The following is a 15,178-nucleotide window of genomic DNA, read 5'->3' as shown; positions in this document are numbered from 1 at the left end:
CTGGGTTACAGGCTGAGGGGTGACCCATGGGAGTGAGAAGTCAGGAGAGCAGGAACACACCCCTGCCCTGATCCTGAGGATGGAGAGGAAGAGAGGCTGTAGCATAGAACTCAGGGGAGGAAATTCTGACTAGGGAAATTGTCACATCTCACATCTCGATTTTCAAGCTAAGCTATAAGGCCATGTAGTGTCTCAGATAAACCTGTGTCCTAAGCCTTAAAATGCCTGCCTTCTAGGTACACACCAGGCCTAAGTCAGAGTGCCCCGCACAAGGAGCAACCCTGGCCCAGCGGGCACACCTCAGCCCCAGGCCCTGGTCCTGCACACTACCCACCCCTCACTCCCGTGGGATGGAGACAGTGCAGGTCAGCTGGCAGCCAGCTGAGTACTGGGCCCCACGGCTTTGCTTGTGGGGAGATGCCCCACTGACCAAGGACTGGGCAGGCTGGTGGTTCTAGGGCAGGATGGACGTCTCAAAGGTCCCGTGTCATTAAGTGAGACGGCCCATCTCAGGGAGCACCGAGCAGCTGGTAACTGGAAGGATTCATTAAAAACCAAGTATGTGGGATGCCTGGGTGGCTCAGCAATTGAGCATCTGCCTTCAGCCTAGAGCATGATTCTGGTCCTGGGATCGAGTCCCACATCGGGCTTCCCACGAGGAGTCTGCTTCTCCCTCTGCCTGTGTCTCTGCCTCTCTCTGTGTCTCTCATGAATAAATAAATAAAATTAAAACAACAAGTATGGGTTGGTTTTTACCAACACTGAATGCTCAGTGGCACTCCCTGACAACTCCTGAGACCACTTCCACCGGGGCCTCTGAAATTTAGAGTTCTAAGGTGTTAGCTGCAGCTGTTTTCATGTAGGTTTGTGCTATAGACTTTGGAAAAGGAAGAATCCTTTGCAATCCAAAGCCAGCAATGGTGCCCAGTGGGGTTGGTTTTGGGGGCAGTCTCCTGGTCACTCTACTCTGTAGCTGTTAAGAGACACACCAATAAGGGGCTGTCCAAGGTGTATAACATGTTCAGATAGGACCCCTGACGTGGTGAGAACCCGCTGTTGCACGACAATGAGAGGAGGATGTGTCCTGGGCTGGTGTCAGAGCAAACACGGGAAAACAGTCATGATAATGCTGAAGCCGAAGGGGCAAGAGGGCGGCCCCAGGGCAGCTGATCTGTTCACACTGATTATTGGAACAGAACTTGGAGAGATGGTGAGTGTTCCAGCACACATCTGTGATTTGGCTCGAAAGAAAGATGTTTACCCTTTGAATGTGGTACTCTCAAACTCTGAACCCAAAGGTCACACTAAGATACCAGTCTGAGGGATTAATCTGCTGGCCATGTAGACAGTCAAGAGCATTAACATGACAAGGCCACAGCTCCCTGTTGCCTCCCAGGTGGCGGCTAGCTCTCTATCCTTCTCTCATTCCCCCCCTCTCTCTCCTCCTCCTCTCCTCCTCTCTTTCTCTCTCCCTTTCCCCCCACCTTGGAAGCCCAACAATAGGACATCCCAGCAGCTGGAAGGAGACACATCCTAGGAATGGACTTGGACAAGGTTCCAAGAAGAAAGACCACACTCCTGCCCACCCACAGGCAGAATACACACCACCCCCCAACCAGCCTGGCACAGTCAGCATCTCTCACCTTTTTCTCCGACTTCGCCCGTCAGCCCTGGCTGCCCTGGATTTCCGGGGGGACCCTGATCCCCTGGTGGTCCAGGCTGGCATTCCACAATGCCGTCTGAAATGGATTTTTAAAAGTGACAGGATCATTCTCACCAAACCAAAGCAGACTTGCACGTTCTCTTATTCAATCTCTACTGTAAAACAAACTGCTTTCAGGGGATTTGCTAAGTGCTAGAAACCCAGCTCTAGCTTGCTTTAAAACAGTCCTAGAATGTTAACTTGGAGAGAGGACCCACACAGCACCCATCCGGCCATGTGCCACCGCAAGTTGGCCCTGCTGAAACACCTGCATGACAACCCTAAAGCACATGTCAGCTCATGAGCCCTGTTTTGGATCTTCCTTCATTTCCATCTTGCCAAGTACACGCCACCATCCTTATTTTACCAATTAAATAACTAGGCCGAAAAATGTAAGCCATACACACATGAACTCAAAGAACTTTATTCCTTTTTCTTCTCCTAAGCAAACTTAGAGCAAAGTCATTGTTATTTTGGAGATGCAGACTGTCTGTGGGGACACACCTCTCATGGTTCCGACTCAACTCTGAGCACCACGGAGGTAAAGCAGCACAAAAATGAACTGCGGTAATGCAAACACCATCTGTTGTGGGTTCTGGTAGAAAAAGCAGGGTTTCATAGCTCAGACACACACAGTGAGGGAGCTCCTATTTCCTTTTCCAGTATCTCTGAAGAGAAATGATGCAGTGAACAATTTAACCTACAGCTCCTGCCCAGACGTTCCTCTCCTGACGGTGGCCCAGATGCTGTGCATGAACTGTGTCCCAGCAGGACAGACAGAGGGCCAGCCAAGAGGCCATGCCCAGCCCTGAATGCCGCCGGCCCCCACACTCTGCCCTTGTGCCCTCCCTCTGACCTGATGCAGCGGCTGCAATCTATCTTTCCAGCCCCCTGCTCAGCTCTCTCTGGGTCACCAGGTACCAGAGAGGCAAGAATGGTGGCTTTTCTCTCTCGAAAAGAATGCCAGATGTAAGGCGCAAACCTTCCTGTTTGATGACTTTGCTCTAAGCCCAGAGGAGAAAGTGAGTTTCAAGTGTTTACAAACTGAAGGCCGAGGGAGAGACTATTCGTGCTGTGTTTGTGGGTGTGTGGCTCATGTTTTCCCAAGAGCCCCTGGAGGTCAAGTGCAGGTGGTCAGGAGGCCTGCAATGGCAATCGCTTCACTACTTGAGCTTCACTCCCCACATTTCACAGAACCATGAGAAAAGGGGAGGACATCGCTGGGAAGTCATGGATGATCCACCACCATCAGAAACTCGACAAAGGAAATTCATGCTGGGGGCGGCTGGGTGGCTCAGTGGATGAGCATCTGCCTTCAGCTTAGGTCATGATCTCAGGGTCCTGGCATAAAGTCCTGCATGGGGCTCCCTGCTCAGGGGGAGCCTGCTTCTCCCTCCCTCTGCCCTTCCCCTCCCTCGTGTTCTCTCTGTCTCTCAAATGGATAAATTAAAAAAAATCTTTAAAAAAGTAAAAAGAAAAGAAAATTCATGCTGATCCTGTGCCAGTGAAGCTTCAACCCTGGAATGCACTGCTCCCTCCAGTCTGCACCTGGCCTCTGTGGAGCCTCATCCATGACAACTCCCTTTCTTAATGATGTGTTTTAATTCTAGCAAATAGACTGCCCAGTACTCGCCACAGATGGACCCCCTTCTGTCAGCCCCACAAAAGACGAGGGTCTCAGGTGTTCAGAGGGCACACCCTGCTAATGACACGGCAGGATCTGCCTTGAAAACCTAAGCCTATTCCCACTGGAATTAACTCATCTGAGATTCACTCACATTTTGCACTGACCTTACTCTGGGACCACAGGACCCTGGGAACTGGAGCAAGAGTTTAATATGCTGTGCTTGGCCATGGTGGTGGGCAGGCCAGGCCCATCTCCATCGCACAGTACCCTCATCTCTGAATTCAGTCATCCGTCTGTCACCACATAGACCGTCCCCTGCAGCCCCTTCGTTCATGTGTGTGTGTATGTGTGTCTGTGTGTCTGTGTCCTGGCACTAGTTTGTGTCTCCAGATGAATAAGAGCATGTTTTCAGTAAGAACATAAAACTTGACTGCCTTGCTCCTTCACTTTGATGCTAGGAGACTCAGAGCTGCTTATCATAGTTCTCATTCCTTTAACCACTTCTATTGTTTTTATTTTTATTATTCCTTTCTGCAGCATGACTCATTTTGCAAAGATACCTCAGTGGGATAACTCACAAGTCCTCGGACACCTGGTCTTCTGTGGCACGCGAACTCTGGAATGCCCTCCCCACCCCCTGTGAGCTCTGCCCTGACACCTGCCCTACACGGGACACCACATGCAATGGTCCCAGAGAGAACTTACTTGTGTGGCCTGGCTGTCCAGGGGGCCCAGGAGGCCCAGGGGGGCCTGGGAGTCCATCCCGTCCGCTTGGTCCTGGCAATGATACACCTGGAAACCCCTGGTCACCTTTCTCTCCTCTCTCACCAGGGAAGCCAGGAGCACCAGCCTGTCCTGGAACTGGGAAGCCTGAAACCAAAATTGAACCTCATGGACGTAACCACAGCACAAGTTCCACATCTGCAGCGCAAACGAACCTTTTTAACTGTTCCAAGTGAAATGACCAGTGACTGTCCCTGGAAGAAAGACTGCTCTACAGAAGGACAAACAGGCTTCTCACCCCATAAAGGATGGCGGTCAAACACCTCCTACAAGTTAACTTTAAAGAAAAAAGACTCACAACTTGGACATGAAAAAAATCTGCGAATTTCTCTTGGTGCAAACAGCATTCCCACCACACGAATGAGAACACTAGGGATCAATTTTACCTCCACTTAGTGGTCAGGGCATTAAAATGTCACCGAACACAGGCAAGTGGGCACGAGCCCTAGGGGGTGGGAGCTTGGTTGATAATCCAAATGGAACAGCCATAAAGTAAAAGACAATAAGACATTCTGGGAGGAGCATGATGTCAGGTCTAAACATGAAGAACTGAGTTCAAGTTCGGGGACAAGACGACAGGACCCCTGTGGTGGGCACAGAGAGGGGCCCCCACTAACGCTGGGGAGCACCAGCCTGGGCTGCTCTGGGGGCGCCACCTCTGCTATTCACCCCCACCAGGAGCCAGACTGTGTCTGCAGCCTGGGACAGAGAGCAGAGCTCAGAGGATGCAGGAGTGCCCAGGAAGATGACCAATGCCAGAGCAGGAACTGCAGCTGTGGCTGAAGAAACTCTATTCCACTAAATCTCACGCACACTTGTCAGTGCATGCAGGACTGAGGGCAGACCGGGGGCTCCGGCTGAAGACCCCACAGGGAGCAGAAGCGGGGAAGCACCCAGCTCGGCCCCAGGAGGGGACCCCATGGCCCGGGGAGTGGCCAGGCTTTGACCGGGGGGGAGCAGATAAGGTCAGAGCAACTTCACAGGAGGTTGTCAACACTGCAAGAGGCAGTTGGACAGATAAAAAGGAAATGTGGCACATGCCCAGGAGAGACTCAGAGGAACGTGTCCACTAGGATAGCAGACAGGTCAGCGTGTTCACAGCCACAGAGAAGGAAGTGGATAGAAACAGAGAAGGGCGATTTGAAAGGCAGATCCATAAGCTTTAGCAGGAAGACAGGCAGTGAGGTGCCCGTGGCTGGAGTAGTCCTCAATGCAGGACAAAGCTGGGGGACAGTCTGTGGCAGCAAAAGGAATGAGCTCTGGGAGAGATTACAGCTGAAGAGCTGTCAGAAAGAGAAGGTGAAATAATTAAAAAGAATAAAACACAAAAATAAATAAAAAACATATAAAACCAAAAGAATACAGATTGCAGGTGCTCAGCTGTGGTGCGGATTCTGGGGCACATGTGGGTTTCCCTCATGGCCTTTATGATCCGCTCCAAGGACTGGGAGAGCACATGCAAACACGTGCATAGACGTTAGGACACAGACATTTACACACGCAAGCATTTGCACACACACAGGAATCCCACTACTAACCAAGCAGCAGGTGTGATACAATCACACACTAAGTACAAGCAAGCCATGTGGGAATCCACTGAGAGGCTGGGTCAGAGGTAATTAGACAGGGAGGGAGGTTTCAGCTGAGTGTGGTTCCAAGGGAGAAACAAAGACACCCTGGAGACATGGGCACTGACACCAAGGGGGCTGCGGACATGCAGGGCCTGCAGACACAGGGGGCCAGGGGGCTGGGGGATGCCTGCGTCCTTGAGCGGGGGGCCAGGGGCTGGGGGGATGCCAGGGGCAGGTCAAAGCCAGGGAGTGAAGGTGCGACTTGAGAACCCCCAGGGACATCCATAACCTCATGATCTCCTATGACTTTCAGAGCAAACAACAGCTGTGAATGCACCTCGCTGTCTTAACTAGAAAAACGTGCATCAGAATGGGTGGTCACTTCTTGTGAATCGCCAACATACACGACAAACATGTTCAGGGTATAAACCACACAGATGTTGTACAGCTATTCTAAGCCAATCAGCCAAGGATGCTCACCTGGAGGGCCTGGCTGGCCTTGCAATCCTGGGAAACCTTAAAAGAGAAGGAGAGAGTCAGACAAATGGAACGTGTGTGTTGGTGCCCAGGAGGCCCAGGGTCAGGGGGGCGTGGGACACTGCCCCACAGAGCTGGATGGAGATGGGCTCTGGGAGCCCCCAGTGCCAGGAGTCTGAGAGCCTCAGTCACCACACAATCTTTCAAGGCCCACCAGGGCTACCAAAGCATGAGCATGCAGGTGGAGTATGGAAGAAAGGTAAAGGATAAAAGGAGAGAAGGAAGGAGGGAGGAAGAGTAGGAGAGGGAGGGAAAAGGGAGAAAGAGGAGGAGGGAGGATACAGAGGGAAGGAAGACAGAGGAGTGGAGAGGGAGGGGGAGGGAGGGAAGGGGGAAGTGGTGGACATACCTTTGGGGCCTGGCTCTCCTCTCAACCCTGGGGCACCTGGGTACCCACGCTCTCCTTTCTCTCCCAAGGGTCCAGGGCCGATGGCCTGAATGACAGGAGAGAAGATCACCGTGGGGGCCGGGGCAGGGGCGTGCAGTGCAGGCAGGGGCGTGCAGTGCAGACGAAGACACTAACACCCCTCCAAATTCTTTCAAGAAAGGTGAGAGTAAAGAATAGCGGGGGGAGGGGGGGTTGTGAGCACACAGAAAGTGGGGACAAACACACATACCCCCACCCTGCTCCCTCCTGTAAGGAGCGGCCAGGTAGGAGCTCCACCAGTGACACAACATTAGAACCATATGAATTGTGAGGTTTGGGTTTGGAATTTCTAACTGTCCATATAAACCGTAAACTGAACAGTCTACTCGAAAGAATACTCTCACGGCACCCTCCTATTTCCCCTGGCGAGAAGGAACAGGAACATGCAAATTTTTTACTGGAAGAGGTTTTCTGTTGTGCTGAGTTTTGTTTTTTAATTTTTTTTAATTTTTAAAAATTTTTTTTAAATGGTCCATAGTGTGAACTTCCTCAAGGATGTAGGGACACAGGCCAGGAGGAACACATTACAAAGTTGTGAACTAGGTCACCATGACTCTAAATCAGAGAAATTCAAGGAAAATGACAAAGTCAAACATTGCACAGTGTCCTTAAAATAGTCTGCAGCAATTAAGACAGGTGTTATTAAGATCTGATGAGGTGACTATACAAACAGGTGGCTCAGCTGTGGCTGCGGATCACAGCTATGGAAAGGGGGCCCTGCGACCCCCGGGAAGGAGGTTCTGGCCTCACCCACAGCCATCGGGGTCCTGGGAGTGCAGCCCAAGGAGACACCATTCACGGGCCACGCACGCACATTGGGTGCAGGCGAGAAAGACCACCGGGCTCCGTGCCACCGGCAGCAGCCCCTGCTCCGCAGCAAATGACACAACATTTCCATCATTCCAAAGAAGATTGAGGACAGAATGGGCCAGCAGGCTCCAGCAGCCCTCTCTGACAGGTGACCGGAGATGGTCATTCCAAGGTAATGTGCAAACACGAAGGTTTATTTGTTAAAAAAAAAAAAAATCACTGCATACACTGATGGCCCGCATGTAAAAATATGCACATGGTTAAGAAGGAAAATGCTCTTGGTGGACATAAAAATGTTTTGCTAGGGAGAGCCCAATTATGGAGGATTGGTTTCTTCTAACATCTTCCTTAATGGACCATTTAAAAAAAAAAAAAGTTTCAAAATGTTCTGCTCCTATCGTTATCTACGGGCAAGTCTTGTCATTGTCCGTGGTCGAGGAAATGCAGAAACTATCAAGATATAATAAGAAGTAAGTACCAGACTCCGCACAATACAGAATATAAGCTTATTATCTTAAATAGCGTGTGCCCTCCTTCCACACAGACATCATTCTAGGAATGCCGTGGGGGCACGCAGCCCCAGCTCCTCGGGGACCACCAAACATGACTCTTACTCACAATGCCGGGTGGGCCTGGAGGACCTGCTTCACCTTTGTCTCCCTACAAAAGAAAACACACTAGCGTTTTTTGACCATACAGACTGTCTTGCAGAAAGCAGGGTTCAACTTCCTTTCCTGCAAAAAAAAAAGACTGTGCTCACGGTATTTTCTTTCCTCTCCGAAACACCCCTCACAGTGAAGAGCTTAAAGTGCTGCATACCCATTAGAACAAACATGAATGCATGTCACTCTGCTTTGCATAGGCATGGAAATAAAGATTTCTGCAATTCATAACGGGGAGTCTGATTATTCACATGACAGAGGAGCTCACAGTACTGTGTTTGGTTGCATGCTCCCTCGGGTAACATGAACAGAATCAGTCCTAGGCTGAATTAGTATCTGGTGGCTTTTCAATAAAATGAAAATAAATGAAGTGACAACCTTTGATTCCTAAATATATTCCCTTAAAGGAATCATTTTACTAGAGGTTTTTAGGTATAAGATTCTCTAAACCTGCACTGGAAGTCATAATAAAGGGATATTTATGGTTTCATCGTTCCCCTTAAAATCCAGCATTACCTGAAAACATCGGGTGGGTAAGTTCTAATCACTCTGAGGTTTAATTTCATTCATATTAGGAAAAAAAAAAAAAACAAAGAAATTAATCCCTTTAGTAATGCCTGGATGGCTCAGTAGTTGAGTGTCTGTCTTTGGCTCAGGTTGTGATCCCGGGGTCCTGGGATTGAGTCCCACATCAGGGTCCCTCAGGGAGCCTGCTTCTCCTTCTGCCTATGTCTCTGCCTCTGTGTGTGTGTGTGTCTCTCATGAATAAATAAATAAAATCTTATAAAAAAATGAAATTCATCCTGTTATATGTAATGGTCTTATATAAGTCATCACAGTAATCTCTATAAAAGTCCTAAAATCTGCACAGATTCCATGAATATAGTTCCCCACCTTTAAGCCAGGGTAATAAACTTAGCAGTAAACCAGAATTAGCTGTTTGGATTTTTCTTTTTCTTTTTCTTTCTTTTTTTTTTTTTTTGGATTTTTCTTATTTGAATATGAGACTTAAGAAATATCAATGGGACTTAAATATCTTAGCTAATAAATTCTAAACATTTTTATCTTTTAAAATCTACTGAGATTTGACTTTCCCAAAACAGTTACAGTATCAGTAAAGGATCCTTCCTTTTGTCCCTGGCTTTCATGAACAAGCTCTGAGGTCCACTCCCTGAGTCACTGCTGGGGATGCTATTCCAAAGCTATTGCTTATGTCAGCAAAGATTTACATTACCTAGTCTCATGATTACAAGAGAAAAGTAAAGCATCAATGAGTTTTTTGCTGCCTATCACATTGACAGACATTTTGTAAAGTTTGATAACAAGCAGTTGTCAAAAAAAGGGACCCCCCGACAGAAGAATGTTCTTTTCCAGGGGCAATTTGGTGGCATACAGTGAAAATCTCAATACAAAAGAGTTTAAACATTGACTCCAAAAGGACACTTGTAACAATCCAGGACGTGGACATGATCGGACAAGTAAACAAATACTTGTGCTCACAAGCGTGTGGGTGTGACCCACACATCACACAGCACAAGGCATGGACGCAGGGTGGCCCCAGTGACTGTGTGCGGGCATTCAAATGCATCCACGCCATGTCATTAAGTGAGGAGGCAGGATGCACCACAATCCGCCCTGTGTTAGAGGGGCATGTGCCCGTGCACAGACAGGAGGGTTGCACATTCTGACCACTTCTGAGCGGGTAATGGAAAAATTAGACAAGCTTGCTTTTCTCCACTCTATCTACATTTTTTATTGATTCTTAACCAGGTACCATTCATCTACTACAAAAAAGACATAAAAACTTGAAAGAGCGGAACATTTTCTGTTCCCCTTTTTAAAACATCACGCATAACTAAAACCATGAAATTAAATTGTGCATTGTTCATATGGACGTCAATAATTTCTATTATGTGAGTCCACAGCGCCTTAGGAAACTAACAGACTGAAGGGGAAAGCTTCCACAGCGTCTCGCCTTACCTTGAAACCTTCACGGCCTGGGAGTCCCGGATACCCCGAGTCGCCTGGAAAGCCCTGCAGTGGGACACGGAAAGCACCCATTGTAAGCTGGCCAAGGCAACTGTCTCTTCTTAAAAATTACAGAGAAATACTTACTGGACTCCCTTTTTCTCCCTTTTCACCATCTTTTCCAGGTTTTCCCTGTACAACAAATATGGAGACATCAGTATTTCACAAAAGAAAAAACAAGCACGCCCCAACACCCAGGCTGGGAACCTCTCCGCATGAGCCCACGATACCAGAGGAGTGCATACGCATCTACACAGAGCAACCACAGAAAGGGATAGCAGGAAAGGACTTTTTGACTTTTAAACAACGGAACCTGGTGAGCCCCAAATCTCCCAAGGCCAGCATTCTATCTGCCCACATAGTGAACAATGCAAAAGTTTTCCGAATGGCCAGGGTCTGGTAGCTGGCAGGCAGAGGATTCGTTTTAATAGAAGTTTCTTCCACATCCCTGCAGGGTGGAGGCTGGAACCCTCAGGAGGGGCTCTGGTCACCAGGTTGCAGGGGTGGGAGGCACCAGAGCATCTCAGCTCTTGGCCACTCAGAAAGCAGCGGGAAAGGGTATCAAGTGCTCTGAGCAAGAAGATGGGGACCTTCAACGAGGAGCTGGCAGGTGGGCAGGCTGACTCTGAAATGCAGGCAGCCCCAGCATTCCTGCTCACAGGGCTCAGGAGAGCCCTCCAAGAGAGGACAGGGAGAAACCAGAAGAGCCCTACAAGCCTCTTCCACTCCTGTCTCTGTAAATCTGGGGCCCAAGGAACAGTGGGAACACAATTTTACAGTAAAAGGAGCAAAAAGACTTTGAAGGCACTTACTCGGGGCCCTGGTTTGCCAGGTTCACCTTTCTCTCCAACCCCTGGCATCCCCTTGAAAGAACAAAGAGAGGTTCATTAGGATAGTTAAGTAAAATATTAAATATTGAATGAAGTAAATATTACATGGAAAGTAAGTAAGCTTTTAACCTTAAGCCAATTCTTTATGAACGTTCATTCAAAATAATGATAAACAAGAATGTAGTGCTTACCTGAAATCCAGGTTCACCTTTTTGACCCTACAAGAATTTTTTTTAAAAAGAGCAAGAGAGTGAGCTGTCAGTACTCATGGCAATATTGATTTTTCTATGCTACATTGAACACATACAAGGAAAAAAATCCCTTCGCCTAATATATTAACAGGCAATTCTCTTTAGTGTCCAGTAGTCACGTCCCAACACTGACATGGTTGTGGGTTAATTATGCTGGGTCCATGGCCACTGTGACTCACCCCTCAACCTGTCTCCTTGCTGCTGCCCCCGCACAGCCCCAACCCATGGGGGCGGGGCGTCAGCGCTCCTCCAACCCAGCTGCCTCTGCTCTCAAGATGCTTGTATTTTGTGGGATGGGTAGTCTATAAACCTGTTTTGCATGCCATTGGGGAATGTAACCGGAGAAACTGAATTTTGACCCAGTTTCTCTCTATCCCTTCAATTTGTGCAAAATTAGAAAGCCAGCCTTCACTGGTCAAACCCATCTTGTACCTTCTCTCCTTTAGTGGCAAAGTCTCCTTTTTCTTGAACTTGAGCTTGTCCTGGCACTCCTGGTGGCCCACTGACCCCTTGGTCACCCTGTTGATGCAAACAATGGGAACAAATCAGACATAAACATAAGTACGCAAAGAAGAAAATGCAGAGGTGGGAAAACTCTGAAACAAAACATCTATTTTAAAGAATGAAAATTATACTCTAAGTTTCAGGAGGAAGATGGCACAGTAAGGGCATGAAGCCAGAGACTTTCACCTCTGAGGAGTCAGGAAAATCCCTACACCTCAACTAGTAACAGAACTGAACACCCATTAGACACATCTCTGCATGTGTGTATGTCCGGACCGTGCCTATATTTACACAGTATATGGTCCACAGCAGGACGCATATGCTGTCCTATCGCACTTGGACGGCACGGAGGACGGGGGCCAATAGAGCCTGGGGAGAAAGAAGGTATCTTAGGTACCCCAAAAGGAAGAGAACCATCCAGAACTTTCTTCCTCGGGCATCCTAACTGCTAGGTACAACCAGAAGTACAGAAGAATCCCAGCTACAAATCAATGAGTGAGATCCACAAAATTCAATGGCATGATTTGCAGGGTCACTTTACAGTGAGGTTAATGGAAAGATTGGACCAAATTTGGACATTTTGGCCAATAGTGGGTCCAGACCTGCCCAGGCCTCAGCTGCACCTGGCACCTGCCATTGGTGGTCTCTACACCAGCGTAGACAACAATGGAGAACATGGGCCCTATGGTGGATGTGGCCGTGATCCCCAGAATCCCCACTGGGCTCAGGCCAGTTTCTGTGGTCTGATCCAGGGAACTGGTGGAGACATCATCAGAGGTTCAGCGCTGGCCTCACTTCTGCTCTGCTCCAGGCTGCACATCCTTGCTTCTTTGGCTCCCTCCCTCCCAATTTAGGTAAAATGGCCTTCCATCTTTGCAGAGTTTAGTAGTTATGCTACTAAGAGCCAACTAACTTTTATAATAAAGTCTAGGTCTGGCTTTATCATTGTCTGAGAACATTCTGATTGAACTTGATGTACAAAGAACTAGAATTAATGACCTCATTGTCTTCTCTGCTGGTCAGATGACAGGTAGAAAATGTCAGCGAATTCTAGCTGTACGTTTTAGGGAAAACACTAATAAAGAATATACAGAGAAAGGTAATTATGATGAGAAGGGTCCAAGAGGAGGTCCAGAGGCTGAAACTCCATCATACTTAGAACTGTGATTTCAAACATGAAAACACTCCAGAGCCATGTATACCCACCTTGTCACCTTTTGGCCCTTGAAAACTTAAGCCCATTTGTCCCTGTCAAAGAAAAATTAGGCTTCCGTTATTAGAGTTGTCTACCTTGCTCAAAATCACCTAATAAACATCACATAAAATATCACATAAAATGTAATAAGAGGGTACAGTTAAGGCAAGAGCTTCTAACAATTACCATAAAATTTTTTCAACAAAGGTGTGATTGCATTATATTCAGTATATTTTTTAAAGTTTCTAAAAGTATTATTGAAAAATCTATTTAAAAATTTTTTTAATTTAAGGCTTTTAAAATCTGACCATAGAAAACTAAGGGAAAGATTAGTGATATCAAAATAATAAGGAAGGGGTCAATGGAAGGAAAGGTGGATGGATGGATGGAGATGGAAAGGAATGGATGGATGGATGAGAACAGATGGACAGAAATGGATGGATGGGGCAGCCCCAGTGGCTCAGCAGTTTAGTGCTGCCTTCAGCCCAGGGTGTGATCCTGGAGATCTGGGATCCAGTCCCGTGTCGGGCTCCCTGCATGGAGCCTGCTTCTCCCTCTGCCTGTGTCTCTGCCTCTCTCTCTCTGTGTCTCTCATAAATAAATAAATAAAACCTTTTTTTAAAAAAAAAAAATGAAGCCCTTTAAAAAAAAAAAAAGAAATGGATGGATGGATGGATGGATGGATGATGGATGGATGGATGGATGGATGGGAATGGGTGGATGGATGGATGAGATGGATGGATGGGTGGAGACAGGTGGGTGGACAGAGTTAAACGGAGACAGATAATGAAATTATAATTTTTCAAAACTCTTTAAATAGACTTTAAAGAGTAAGCTATGGTGATTTCGGGGTAGTCTTATACAAATGCCAAAGAAAGTTAAATGAAAAACATCTTTACCTTTTCACCTGGAGGGCCAGGAGGGCCTGGGGGACCCTGTAAGAAAGAGCATTTTAGTTAAATATCACTCACAACCCTGGTAAGCTTTACACACTTCTTTTTACTGGGGTTATCTTACAGTTCCCATGACTGATCCAGTAATATATTTGTTAAATATTTAAATTTTATTTCTGTGCTTTGGATCTATACAATTTGGAAAGTAACTGGGAATTAGTCCAGGACAACAATTAACAGGGATGAAACACCTCAAAGTCTCAGGCACTGCCCTGTGAAATCCAATGATCCAAGAATGTGCCAGGAGCACAGACGCTGAATGCAATTCTCAGCCAAACTCTCCAAGGACCCTAGAGTTTCCAGCCCAGAACAGTGTTCGTCCACATTGGATATAACCATTTATCAAAAAAGTTGAGTGAGCTCTTCAAATTGGTAGGTTTTAGTGAAGTAAAAACCTTCCTGTGTTTGCAACAAAATTTCAGAGTGCTTGTCAACCATTAAAAGCAAAAAATTACTCATTCTTTCCTCATAAAAATGAGTCCATTTGTTCACAAGAATATAAGAGGTTACAAGTGCAAGAATGGGCAGAAGAATTGCTGGATTTGATAGGGAGGGAAGAGGGGAGGGAGAGGAAGGTAGGCAGGCCTGAAAATCTCTCGGACCATGAGGCTAATCCGAGGATGCCACAGTCTGGGGTATCTCGTTCACTGCCAGTAAACAAGGCCCTTGACAAATAGGTGAGTCTCGTTAATATTAACTCTCTTGTGCTCTCAAAATGTGCAAGTGGGAGGGTGGAGCCTGGGTGTGGGGGTGGATTATCTCTGGGTGCTCAGTCCTCATTACAAATGCAGCACAGCTTCCCACTGCTGTCTGGTCTGTGTCCATAGCCCCTAACAGAGCCAGGCCTCTGGGGTGACTGTTCCTACAAGTCCATCTCCAGGGCACAGCTGGCCTGTCCACCTCTGAGCTTGGCCTCCTCAGGCCACAGGATCGCTGGCAGCCGCCCAGCCCCTGTCTGTGTGGGATGTCTTGGCATGTGCTGCCATTGCTAGCCTTCCCCCGCCACGGCTCTGGAATTGGTGCATCTTAAGTGCCAAACACTTGCTCAAGAAAGCAGCTCATCCTCCCAATCCGGATGAAGAGAGATCATAGCGACATAAAGCCGTCATCACACTGGATTTATTTTCATGCCTCAACAGTCGTTCTTTCAATGAGAGATTCCATGAGGTCTCCCCCCCAAAACTTACTGGTGGTCCAGTAAATCCTGGAGGGCCAACAGGACCTTGCAACCCCGGCAGTCCCGGCGAGCCCTGTAAATCATTGAAAACAGAAGAATTAAACAGGAACAAGGAGAGACT

The 15,178-nt window shown here is 47.6% G+C and overlaps 1 protein-coding gene across 1 annotated transcript in view; it reads right to left on the bottom strand.

The window, feature by feature from the left end:
- The window catches only part of COL4A1 (collagen type IV alpha 1 chain), a 138,591-nt gene that overhangs the window by 36,295 nt on the left and 87,118 nt on the right, over nucleotides 1-15,178 (bottom strand). Inside the window, exons 10-22 of the mRNA XM_041731386.1 lie at nucleotides 15,068-15,130; nucleotides 13,827-13,862; nucleotides 12,939-12,980; nucleotides 11,661-11,747; nucleotides 11,169-11,195; nucleotides 10,960-11,010; nucleotides 10,235-10,279; nucleotides 10,100-10,153; nucleotides 8,076-8,117; nucleotides 6,570-6,654; nucleotides 6,164-6,199; nucleotides 4,035-4,199; nucleotides 1,644-1,739 (exon numbers count right to left, since the gene is read on the bottom strand). Of these exons, the coding sequence (XP_041587320.1) occupies nucleotides 1,644-1,739; nucleotides 4,035-4,199; nucleotides 6,164-6,199; nucleotides 6,570-6,654; nucleotides 8,076-8,117; nucleotides 10,100-10,153; nucleotides 10,235-10,279; nucleotides 10,960-11,010; nucleotides 11,169-11,195; nucleotides 11,661-11,747; nucleotides 12,939-12,980; nucleotides 13,827-13,862; nucleotides 15,068-15,130 (829 nt within the window). The remainder of the gene's footprint in view (nucleotides 1-1,643; nucleotides 1,740-4,034; nucleotides 4,200-6,163; nucleotides 6,200-6,569; nucleotides 6,655-8,075; nucleotides 8,118-10,099; nucleotides 10,154-10,234; nucleotides 10,280-10,959; nucleotides 11,011-11,168; nucleotides 11,196-11,660; nucleotides 11,748-12,938; nucleotides 12,981-13,826; nucleotides 13,863-15,067; nucleotides 15,131-15,178) is intronic.

Source organism: Vulpes lagopus, chromosome 16, assembly GCF_018345385.1.
Source record: "Vulpes lagopus strain Blue_001 chromosome 16, ASM1834538v1, whole genome shotgun sequence".
NCBI classification, from domain to species: domain Eukaryota; kingdom Metazoa; phylum Chordata; class Mammalia; order Carnivora; family Canidae; genus Vulpes; species Vulpes lagopus.
The sequence above is the reverse complement of the archived record's forward strand: the minus strand, read 5'-3'. Positions and strand labels throughout refer to the sequence as shown.